A 12733-nucleotide genomic window follows, 5' to 3' on the forward strand; every position below is an offset into this window, starting at 1 on the left:
CTCTCGCAAGATGTTATAATTATGTGAAGCTGCTTATATTCATAGCATTGGAAAAACATCGATTCACTGGTAACCAGCCTTTTTACGCCCTTTACCTCGTCGATTCAAAGATACAAACCGATAAAAAAAATCTAGGCGAAATTTCCTAATCTTTCCTATTTTCTTTGAAAGAAAATATCAGGGCCGTTTGATTTTCGATCGGACGGCTCACACCCAGCCATCTTCCTTCCGGCCCCACCCAATCCACTCCCAGCCCAGCAGAGCTCCAGTACTCCCCATTCCGTCCGTGCCTCCCCCTAACCCCAACCCGCCTCCAGCTTCGCGCCGCCTCCAAACCCCCACAGTCCGCCGCCGGCGGCCATGCTCCTCCACCACCGCCTCCTACCTCGCCTCCTCCTTTCCCCCTCGACCCCGGTCACCACCACCCTGCTCGTCCACCGCACCTCCCTCTTCCCGACCCGCCGCATCCTCTCGCCCTGCTGCTCCGCGCTCTCCCAAGTGGCGGCGGCGCCGGAAACCGTCGACCACTCCGACGGCGACGAGCCCCAGGGGGATGTGCAGGTTCAGCTACCTCTCGACCGGCTCTTCGTGCCGCCCGGGGCGAGCGTGTCCGCGGGGGACGCCGAGGCGGTGACCGCGCGGGTCCTCAAGGGCTCCAACATCGTGCTGGGCCCGTACGCGCGCGGCGACGCGAACGTGATCGCCGCGGACTTCGTGAAGAGCAGCGTCCGCCCCGATGACTGCCCCAGGGACGGGCTACCGGAGTTCGCCCTTGTTGGCCGGTCCAACGTCGGCAAGTCGTCGCTGCTCAACTCGCTCGTCCGGCGCAAGCGCCTCGCGCTCACTTCCAAGAAGCCTGGTAGGCTGTTGTACTTTTGGGGATAATGGCTAAGCGGATGTTAACCTGTTTAATGTTTTGCATTATTGGATTTGGGGGTTTACTGGCTAATATAGCAAGACGTTTATTTACAAGCTAATATCGGTACTAAGAAACCAATTCTTCATTTCTTTTATCCAGTTAATTAATGCATGATTTTTCTTGTTGCAGGGAAGACACAATGTATCAACCATTTCAAAGTAAACGACAGTTGGTACCTTGTTGATTTGCCTGGTTATGGGTACCCAACTTTTAGCCCACTTTCAATTTTGTTAATTTCCTTCTTTATCTTGGAGTTTAATACATTGTGTTTAAGCATGATTTAAGGAATTAAGTGGATGTCGATTATAACATAATGGGTTGAGGGTGTGTTCTTTGTTATACACGTAGCAATCGGACATGACTCATGACATAATATAATGCAAATTGCATTAGCCTATATTGTTGATAAAATATCTCCGTCTATTTGGACTTAAAATAGAGCTTGTTCAACAGGTATGCTGCTGCACCACAAGAAGCTCGCACGAATTGGGATGAATTTACTAGAAATTACTTCCTCGGCAGGGAGAATTTGGTATCAGTTTTTCTCCTAGTAGATGCAAGTATTCCAGCTAAGAAGATTGATCTTGACTATGCTAGCTGGCTTGGTCAAAACAAGGTAAGACATAATTCTTAAACAACTAAACTAACCCTTCATTTATCAATTAACTATACCATCATCCTTCCATATCAGTGTTAGTACCAGTCCTTGGTATTGTTAGGAGAAACTTTAGTTGATCAGAACAAAATAAGAAGATTACTGAAAGTCTACAAGCAGGATGAAATGTCAATGTCAATTTATTAAGTTGCATGAGTGCATGATCATAGAAATAGAATGATCATTTATCAATATCCTGTGTGAATGAATGATGTTAGTCTGTCTTGCTAATTTAATTAATTTACTCTTAAAATTGAAAGATGTATTCCTGTGACCCTGCTGAATTGACGATCTTCCGTTTTGTTTTCATGAAACAAATTACTACACTATAAATTTCAAGTCCCTCTTAATGTGTTATTCTTATGAACTCTCAGAGGGCATGCGTCATGTTAAAAATTTTCAAGTAAGCATAAGTATAAATACATTAGTGACTTAACAGGTCACAATTCTCTGTTTCTTGTAATCTGTCATTTCTATTAATGGAATTGGAGGGCTTTTTTGCCCTTTGCTTAAAAAAAAAAACAGGTCACAATATTTTATTTCACCTATCATGATCTGATGCAATATTGGAAGGTTTGAACATTATGATTTAAAACAATAAAGTTCTTCAAATATAGAAAAGTACACTCAGCAGTCAGAAACTTAGTGTTGATTGGCATATTCGACGGAAGTCTCATTGTTTACAGACCAAATCTAGTCCTTAAAGTGGACTCTGACTCTGAGAATGCCTTCCACAAATTTCCTTTTTTGCATAATTTGAAATAATGTCAAAATCTTTACTACAATAGTTCTATAATTTTCTTAAAAGAAAAGATGAACTGCATGTCCACATCTACTCTATTATAAACATAGCAGTGTTATCTTCATGCTTCATTTGTGGGGTCAATTGTTTGAACCTTCTAATAACATGAATAGTAAAATATGATCCAGCATGAAGCCTTATAAGGAGCCTCAGATGCATATAAATCAATGACAATTGACAAGTCTTATGCAAACAGAAGCCATAATAAATACAAAGAGTGCAAAACTACATAGAGATGAGTAGGTTCGAATGAACAGCCAAAGCTAAAAAAATATGAGTGCATGGCTAGATAGAATTATGAAAAGAAGATTGCACAAGGATAGGAGAAAACACCAAGAAACATGAGCACAATAGCCAGAACATTTACTTTGTATTTCCAGAGTCAAGCTGGATGCTGCAGGTTTGGTTTAGTTTTGAGAGAGATCTTTGAGTAATAACCAGAATCCAAATACCAGGCTATACCATGAGCTCAATGGTATGCATCAAGCCACCAACACAGTGAGTCTGCTGTATAGTTCTATGTTAAATTAAAAAAAATGCTCACATTGTCATACCCATAGATACATATCTAGCAAGACAAACATGGTAGTACCTGACCAGGAACTCTGTAAAAGTTAGAGCTTCATGCACTATTTTGCTGTTCTGGAGCCTGTTCTCGTTTCATTCCTTGTGTAGTACGCAGTCATTCCTTGTGTAGCACTGCAGTGCCCCCATCCACCCACCCGTCCACCCGTTCTGTGCAATAAGAGCAAGTATAATAGTAGGCTATAAGCCGGCTAAATGCTGAGATGGAGGAGAGAAGAGAGGAGAGAGAGGAGAAGCGGGTTGTATACTTACAGCCGGCTTCGACACAAGAATCAAGAAACTTAGTGAGAGAGACAAGTGGGCCCTGTATTAATTGTAAAGAGCTAACTATTATATGGGTAGGCTGAGAAAAGGCTAAAAAAAACCTTATAGCCAACAGGTTGGCTCTATTATTAAACTTGCTCTAAGGCTTGACTCTGAACTTTTGGACCGCTTGTCCTACGCAGTCAATGTGAAGAAAGCGACCTTTATTAGCTATATATTTTATCCTTTTATTGCTGCCTTCCCCCAGCGATGCAGCGACCGTTATTACACCCTTTTTGAGTTTCGACTACTCCTTTTATTCTGTAATTCAGTGCAAAATACAGAAATCCTCTCAGACAAGTAACTACGTTGGAATTAACCTAGTCCCGGAGACACCATTAAAGACTTCTTCAAACGTACAGTAATGAAGTGACCACATGTACACTTGATAACAGGAAAGCTCCATATTGTGCATTATTGTCTTGCCTAATTGTTTCTTTGATGCATCTATATGTGTAAATCTAATCAAAGATGTCTGAGTGTATTTATGAATGTGTTGTGTAGGTGGTATTGATATTGCATTAAACATAAACTATTATTGGCATGTGATGTGCATACCATTGGCACTGCATCAAACATTAACTGTTATTAATTGATGATATTGATAAAGACGTGGACGGAAAATCGTGGTATTGTTCACTTGTAATGTTCTTATGTCCATTTGTTCAGGTCCCCATGACGCTAGTGTTCACAAAATGTGACAAACGCAAGAAGAAGAAAAACGGTGGCAAAAGACCGGAAGAAAATGTAGAAAACTTCCAGAGCTTGATCCGTGAATATTTTGAGGCAGCACCCCCTTGGATCATGACGAGCAGTGTCACCAATCAAGGCCGAGACGAGATACTTCTGCACATGTCTCAGCTCAGGAACTATTGGCTCAAGCATTAAGATGAAATAAAAATACTAATACTAGAACTCAAGCAGCAGCAACGCATGCAAACCCTGTTGCTCATTGATGCCTCGGCAATTCAGCACCTTTGCAATCAGGCCTTCACCAACTGACTTGCCTTTTGAGCTGTTGATTGTAAACTATTGCCTCTGTACATGATTACTCAATCAACAGATTGGAGAATTGGGGAATACAAACAAGCTGCTACATCAACTACCCTAGGTTTTCTATTTGTATATCGTACAATCTCAGCTTTTTCTGTTTGTTGTTTTCTGATTATAAGCTGGAGCATTCTGTTGGTTAAAAACAACTGCTATCAGCTGGTCATGATTGGGAATCCCAGTTTTTGTTTGTTATGTGCTCCCTTGGACCCTGCATCACACACATGGCAAGGAGTACATGCATGATGCATTTGACATGTTAAAGAATGATTTGTGTGATGTACAGAGTATTGAAAATGCCATATTATTGGGATATATTATACAATGTTTTCTTTTATCTTAAGGTTCAAGACCTTTCAAGGAACGGTTTCTGTGATGGGCAGAATGCATGGAACAGGCCACATTATTGGGATCCATCATACAATGGTTTCTTTTATCACATGCTTAATCAAGTGCGTGCTGGCACAAGTCCGCCTGGAGAATGGAGATAGAAAAATGCTCAGGTAATTGCAGGCTAGTTTGATAGTACTAGTAAACTGTTCTTATTAGTAGGATCCCATGCTGATGTGTGTTTCGTTTGTTAGGCCTCTCTCCTTTCTTAGGTTTGCCCTTCCCATCTGTCCTCAGTTCTGTCTTACTGCTAACAAAATACTTAACACCTGTATGTTTGTCTTTATAAGGTCAGATCTTAAAAGTCGCGCGCCGTCTACGTGATAGATATAGTAGTTAGTACTATAGTAGATAGACACTATTGTGCTTATTAAACCCCAAAAGAACAGCTCAGCTGGCTCCCACTCGCACAGCTGGAGGACGCACTTGGCACTAAACAACGCATTAGGGGCAAATCGACTTCTAATGCCACGAAGAAGCTGCATTCGACAAATTGACAAAGTGAAGCTTATACATGGTTCTGTTCAACGCTTCAATGAACGTGTTGATTGCTTCGTAAAAGTAAAACTACACTAGCATGTACTATTGGTACCGTCCAGTGGTGTACAGGCTACAAACTGAAGAGTTTGCCGTGGTCAACACTAGCACATGCCCGGCCGGCCGACTGTACAGTAAAACTGGGGGGCAAGTTGCAGCCTTGCAGTCTTGCAGAGAGCAGTTCACGCTCAGAAAGAATGTATGCCAAGTCGCCAACCCGCCCACAATTCCTTCTCCCTTTCCCTTTCCATCTCCTCTCCCAATTTGTGTCCCAAAACTGCACCAACACTGCAACTCACCTTGTTCAGCATCAGTTCACAAGCTGCCCTATGGATATGATCCTTTGTTATCCACGTGCACGCAATATCACGAGCCACCCCCCAGCAGAAGCCAACATTACCGCAAGATAATATAAGCCGAAACATCCAGCCAGGAGAGGCCGGGGCCGGGTCGCAGCCAGTCACGCAGCAGAGCGCGTAACCGCCGCCTCGGGCCATTTCTCACACAAACTCCCACTACGTTACATGTATCCTGTCACGGTCAGCCACGTCGCGGAGGGCAGTGCGACCGAGCGAAGCGAGCGCCCACGTCCCCGCGCACTCTGGACTGGCGGTTTTTGTTCTGTAGCTAGCGGCTAGCGCTTGTGCCACAACCAGTTTAAAGCCCCGCGAGAGGGCGCGCATTACCCCTCCTGGACGAATGAGATAGACCAACCCCCCACTCCCGCGCGCTCATCCATCCATCCATCCATCCATCCATACACGCAGCGCACGAACAAGACAGAGTCACGGGCACGAAGTCACTCATGGACGGCGGCGGCTCAGGCGCCGGGCGCAAGAAGCTGAAGCACAGGCTCGCTGCCATCCTCTCGGTCTTCACCAGGCGGGCAGGTGACAGGAAGCGCCGCGGCGAGGAGGGGGCGGCGGCGCCGCCGCCGCCGCCGCCGCCGCTGGCATTCCCCTCTTACTCCCGCCTCGGCGGCGCGGGCGGCAAGAAGGCGGCCGCGGGGAAGCACGAGCGCCGGCTCTCCCTGTCGGTGCCGCGCCCGCCGCCGCTGGTCAATATCACCATCGACTGCGCCGGCCGCCGCTCCGTCGACGCGGCGGACCCGTCCCTCCTCGCGCCGCTCGACCTCGACGCCAGGAAGATGGAGAGGCGGCTCACGGGGACGGGGCTGCCGTACGAGACCGGCGAGTGGGAGGGCCGCAAGTGCCCGCCCTCCACGCCTTTCGCCGCGGCTCCACCGCTGGCGCGATGGAAGGAGCGGGCCAGCGTCTCGTCGCGGAGGCTCTCGACGCACTCGTCGCGCAGGCTGATGAGCAGCTCGTCCTCCGACGACGAGTACGACGAGGACTCGAGGAACCTCTTCTCCTCCAGGAGCTTTTCCTCCGACTCGTCGGACTTCTACAACTGCCCGCGCAAGAACACCAGGGCGCGCGCCTCAGTGTCCGGCCCGTGCCGCGCGCCGCCGCCATCCTCGCGCCGCGGCACGTCGCAGAGCTGCCGGTACAGCTTCGAGCTTCCGCGCGGCTCGACGGCTTCGGCGGCAACCGACGGCGGGTTCGCGGTGGTGAAGCGGTCGTCCGACCCCTACGAGGACTTCCGCAAATCAATGGAGGAGATGATCGCCGAGGGGGCGGCGTGCGGCGGCGGCGACGGCGACGGGGAGCTCAGCGCGGAGCGGCTGCTGGAGACCTACCTCGTGCTCAACTCGCCGCGGCATTACCCCGCGATCCTCGCGGCGTTCGCCGACGTGCGGGAGACGCTTTTCCCCTGAATCCGTCGACCGATCGGCCTGCACCGCCGCACCGGCGTGGCGGTGTGATGTTCATAGGACTAACTTCCATGTCAATGTCAGTAAGATTAGTAGCACAAGAGTTGAGCGGTTGAGCCTGTGACTTCCTGTGTGTACTTTCATGAATGCATCGTTTGTGTCATTTCACCGCTGATTCTCCTTTACCTGCTAACTTCTGCCTAATTCAGACTCCGTATGTAAAAAAAAAACAGACTCCGTCGTCTCTCTGTGTAATGGTACTCTTCCTTGGTTCCTGATAATCACGTTTGAGCTTGTATAGTACTTCTGTGCTAATTACAATGAATGGCAGAGTTTGTTTCATTGAATTATACTCTGTTTTTTTTTTTGGCAATGAAAACAAATACCCTGCTTGATTCACCCTTTCACTTCAGGCTGGGTGTTTTGATGGAATGGATTTCTTCCGTATCTACTTCGGATTTTGATTAAATTACTTCTCGTTATAATTTGGTCACCTAACCAAACGTCTCGCGCTTCACATTTGACTCGAAATCATACTTCTAACTGCCAGGTTTGTTGAACTCTTTATATAGTCAATGTCCTCTAATTCACAAATCAATCTACGACTTCCCTTTCAAAAAAAAAAAAAGAAAATCAATCCACGACCTTAGCCCTTTGGCACATGTGTGTTGGTTTGCACCAAAAGAAAATATATATTGTCTTTGACGAACTTGAATATATTCTGTGATTTTCATTCTGACTCTGCTCCTATACAATAACAGACAAAATCATGAAGGAGTAGTCTGGAAACAAAGAAGAAGTGCCAAATCAGCAAGGTCCTCTCCTTTCCAAGTAAACGCGACGCATATGATAAGCCCTGTGGAGGTCTTGTCCTCCCCGTATGCATATGTCTACTCCTACTTACGAGTATTAGCCTGTAGATTGGGGATACTGCACTGCCCCTGCCTGCAGCTTAATTTTAGCTAGCTTGTGCAGCAGGGGAGGGCTCGAGCGTTTGGAGCGGCCATGTGCAACGGTTGGCGAATTGGCGCGGTTGGTGGCCACCACATCAGACGGACCGGTAGATAGACAGGAGATGGTTGGCGGCGAATCGCGCCAACCGGGGACTCGCGTACCGCTTTCTCCTGCGCCGTCGCCATCGGCGGCGCGTCGATCGACCGAACCGTCCTCTCCCCGCGCGCGCAGGCCACGGCCCACGGGCAAAAGCCCCAGCCGGGATTCCGCGCCTTTGTACGCATCTTGGAGTATACGGACAGCCTCGTCGTCTGAATATGCTAAATGGAATATTTGCAAACGAAAATTAATTTATAAATAAAACTTTTATATATGTGTTTTTAGCGATCTAAAAGCAAAAGACTGAAAAATAAACTTCGATGAAAAAAATCCCAAAATTAATTCCAAATTTAACGTTGAAAATTTAAATTTTGGCTGATAAGCATAGGAATATGCTAGGCCCGGAGTACTGTACGTGCGCGCGACGAGTTACACGGGCTTCTCAGCGCGACGTGACCTCACCGGCGTCCGCGAGCGCGTGACCGACGCGACGCGCTTCGTCGCGGCGCAGGCTGTTCCCATTCACCGTCGCGTCTCGTCTCGTCGCGCGCCGTGTACAGTTTTCGGCGAGTGATTCCTGGACGTACGTACGTACGTAGACTCGTAGTCGTTGAGAGATCGATCGGGTGCGTGCGTTGCGGGCGGTTTTCGGGATCACTTTGGTCGTAGGCCGGGGAGGGGACGAAAAGGTCGTGGCTGAAAGCACGTATCGAAGCGTGGCAGATGACCCCCCGGGGGACTTCTTTTTCCGTGATCGACGTGATGTTTTTTGGCGCCGGGCCGGGCCGGCTCCGGATACCACGAGGTCACGTTGCGGTCGCGTCTTGTCGATGCTCAGGTCAGATGAAGCAGAGACGTGACAATGCACCGCTTATCTTGTGTGCGCTAACTGCTAACCCACGTTTTATGTTGGACCCGGGTTTTGGAAATCGGTAACAGTAACTTTGAGTACTCCATATAAACTCACCATCGAGATGCCCTGTGTCCTCCATCCATGGGGGGACAGCTAATTAACACACGACCTAACTTTGTACCGCTACCAAACACTCTGGATTCTGGAATAGTGCATCGGAAATCGGCAGGCACACACACGGATCAGCCGATGCATGCATGTATCGCCATTCGCCCCCTGCGCCAGCTAGAACACCCAACAAAGATTCCGCCACTCGCAGCCGGCCGAGCAGCTGGCCACCGGACGACGAAAATTCTTTACTTCGCTTGTCCGTGTGCAAACGAACCGGGGACGAAGCTCACAGCCCTCAATAGTCAATTACTCAAACGACACATGAGCCCTCAATAGTCAATTACCCAAACAACACATTCAGATTACTTCAGTACTATGCTTTGCGTTGCATGGCATCTCCTGTCTCGACGTGGCACCAAGGGAGAACGCACGCTGCTAGATCGATAGAGCAGAGTACCGTGGTACGAATAGTCGAATAGCTGTGTGCTAAGCTAGTGATGAGAATCTAGGATGATTAGATAATGGAGAAGAGTTTGTCCCCCCTAATTATTGCCGTGGCTAGCTAAGCTAGCACGCGTTAAATTATCGTGGCTGGATGTAGTTTCGGTTTGTCCTCTTCGTGTTTTCTGTTTTTTTTTCCCGTTCGTGAGCATGAGTTGTGTGCACGTACGTAGCGACAGCCATTACACATTTACACCGACTTTGTCCTTTTATCTACTGTAGCGGTGAGCGTAGAGAAGCCGTAGATGTCGCTTCTTAAATATTGCTCCGTGCTCAGTACTCGCAGTCGATCAACGCAGATTAGCTCACGAGGATTACCAGTATCAGATACTAGTTACTGTGGTACAGTAGCACTGTAGATGACTTGAAGTTGTAGTACACTGTACCCTCAGAAAGCTGTGTGCTGTTAAAAGAACACGCAAAGCTAGACAGGCAGCACAGCAGTCTGAACTTTGTAGTAGTACGTTTTTGCACTTGAACGTTTCTATTGACGCAGATTGCTTCTACCACGTATTTTTGGTAGAATATGCATGGTAATTAACACTGTAAAATATTTGTGTCAAAACTGTCAATTCAGAGACCGGAATCATTTGAACGTGCTGGACTTGGCTCACAATTCTGAAAGCCCAAAGTCCGATTGAGTGGTACTATGGGAAGAAAACAAGTGAAAATCTTACACAATCTTATGAACAGGAACAGGGTTAATTAGTTAAATTCGCAGTAGGCTTTGAGAGGAATGCCCCAAGTGAAGACTTGTCAACTGTGATTCGTGTTGTACTAGCTGTATACACATCACAACAACCGGGTTTTAAGGGCCACGAGCACGACATAGATTTATCCTCTAGACACACACTGACACACTAGTATATCGGTACAGTACTACTGCTACCGTGCGTGCTACGAGATGAATGAATGAATGCACTGTCCAGTTTTGTGGAATGCATTGCTCTATCCAGAAATTTTAGAAATTTACGTAGCTTCTCCTCGTGGTATTTCGACCTTACATTAGTCTTAAATCTGAATGTACATTGTAAGCATACTGTTCATCAACTCATGCATCCATCGAAATAACTCCAAAGCACGTACGTACTCCATATCATCCCATGATTATCTTCAACGGTATGTTAACCGACCTGCATATTATACCTCATCAGTCCATCAAAGTATTTTGAATTTTGTACGTTAAGCTCTTCCATTTGAAGCATTACAAGTTTATACAGCTTATTCGTCATCCATGAAAATCTACTCAGACGGAGGAAACAGAAACACGATGACATTTTTCACAATGATCAGGTTACAGTAACTTGTAAAACTGTTGAGTGGTACTATTTCCTTAGTCTATAAATACAACCTAGTACACATGTGATATATTATAAAACTACGAGTCTAGATATGTGATTGTCCATATTCATAATTTTAGAATATATCATATCTATATTATGCACTTATACTTAGGACAAACGGAATGGAATAGTAATCAGCAAGTGTGAATACTGACGAAATTATGACTAGATTTCACGCTGAGCCGCTAAAGCACTGCTCCTGCATCCCCATTCTCTTCTGCGGGTCTGCGGCCTGTGAGATGGGATGTCTCGCTGGGCCGATTTCGATACCATTGGGCACTGCTCTAGTGTGGGCATTGGTACTTCGGTGTCAACCACTCGACTCTCTCGGCGAAACAGTGAATTAAGCTGAAAAGGCAGATCGAGTGACAGACACACAGGATACCAATACCGTTCTAGCTGTAGTGATACCTAGATTTTTTTTCTCTTTTAGGAGTGTATATGGCTACACTATCTCACAGTATTATAACTTTATTACTATTTCTTTTTAAAATATAAACCATAGGAGTATAAAATGGTGATTGAACTGTTTTTTTTTTACAATAATGTGACTTGTAGATTTGCAGGGAACACCTGTCGACACTTTCTACTATCCTATCCAAACGGACGGCGTAGCGCAGTACTTGTGGTCCATCGAACAACGGAGAACCAACTGAAGAAGTTAATTTGTACTGATTTTTGAAGTTGGGGAGGGGTTATACCTGGTTTTGTAGTTGAGGGATGCTGTTAGACCAAGGGCAAGGTAAGAAGGGAGGTACAATAGATTATTCCAACACCAATTGTTACTAACTTGCGAAGTTGCGATTTCCAGCCCATATGTAGGAAGCCCACTTCTCGGCCCAATCTGTCGGCGGGCGCACTACTTTGGGCGGGACTCGAGGAGCTCGTGGCCGGCCGAATCCATCGCTTCTAGGAGAGAGGGGACAACAGTATTACAGTAGCCTCCGGATTCCGGAGGCGTAGCACGGAAGCTTCCGATCGCAATGGCGCCCGAATCCGGTCGAGGTTTCGCCTTCGCCGGTGATCGGAGGCGGCGGAGGCCCCTCCGGGAGCCCAGCGCTCTCCGCTCAGCCGCCGCGGCGCGGTCGGATCGGGCTCGCGAGGCTAGGGTTCCGAAACTGCCCTGATACTAGCGAGGAGGTGAGTCCCCGTTGCTTACTCGCCGTCGCGTAATGTCTGGTTCCGTGCTTGGTTAGTTGGTTTCATGGTTTGGTTGGGGTTTTGAGTGTTGGTGCGCTTCTATTGCTTCGATCGTGAGGAGAATTAGCATGCGGAGTGGTTCGGGCCGGCCGGATCGGGCAGGATTAGTGCGGAGGACGCTCATGTCCCAGTTGCGTCCAAAGTTTCGAGTGACATTGGCTTTCCTGGTGGATTAGTTTCTAGAAGGTGAGAGTTTGGTACATGGATGCACGGTCCCTGTGATTGGAATTAGATTAAAAAGGCATCCCCTATTGTTTTTGAGGTGTTGGAGGAAGTTGTTAGTACTACAGAAGGATGTGTCGTGCTAGAATAGAAAATGTTGGATGAGACCACCGCGATATATCCCTAGCTATTTCTGGTTCCTCTGCTAGTCACGGAACAGTTGTGCGTTGTAACACTATGCTTTTGGCATCCTCAATTTTCCAAGTTGTGGGACAAAGCATAGGCAAATTAGTTATTTCCTCCGTTTCATATTATAAGACTTTCTAGCATTACCCACATTCATATATATGTTAATGAATTTAGACATATATGTGTGCCTAGATTCATTAACATCTATATAAATGTGGGCAATGCTAGAAAGTCTTATAACCTAAAACAGAGGTAGTATTATACATTTGTCTTCGTGCGATGTAGCATTCCTTCTTCTAGTAATCA

General features: G+C 46.8%; 2 protein-coding genes across 2 annotated transcripts; both read left to right on the top strand.

Annotated features, from left to right (window-relative positions):
* Window positions 1-298: 298 nt before the first annotated feature.
* Window positions 299-4657, top strand: LOC4324152 (GTP-binding protein At2g22870). Its single transcript, XM_015765416.2, has 4 exons — window positions 299-859; window positions 1049-1118; window positions 1373-1535; window positions 3934-4657. The coding sequence occupies exons 1-4, from the start codon at window positions 361-363 to the stop codon at window positions 4150-4152; spliced, it is 951 nt and encodes a 316-aa protein (XP_015620902.1). The 5' UTR covers window positions 299-360; the 3' UTR covers window positions 4153-4657.
* A 1277-nt stretch (window positions 4658-5934) lies between these two features.
* On the top strand, window positions 5935-7365 carry LOC4324153 (transcription repressor OFP1). The gene has a single exon (XM_015786202.3). The coding sequence runs from the start codon at window positions 6047-6049 to the stop codon at window positions 7016-7018; it is 972 nt and encodes a 323-aa protein (XP_015641688.1). The 5' UTR covers window positions 5935-6046; the 3' UTR covers window positions 7019-7365.
* Window positions 7366-12733: the final 5368 nt, after the last annotated feature.

The sequence above is a fragment of the Oryza sativa genome, chromosome 1 (genome assembly GCF_034140825.1).
Source record: "Oryza sativa Japonica Group chromosome 1, ASM3414082v1".
Classification (NCBI taxonomy): domain Eukaryota; kingdom Viridiplantae; phylum Streptophyta; class Magnoliopsida; order Poales; family Poaceae; genus Oryza; species Oryza sativa.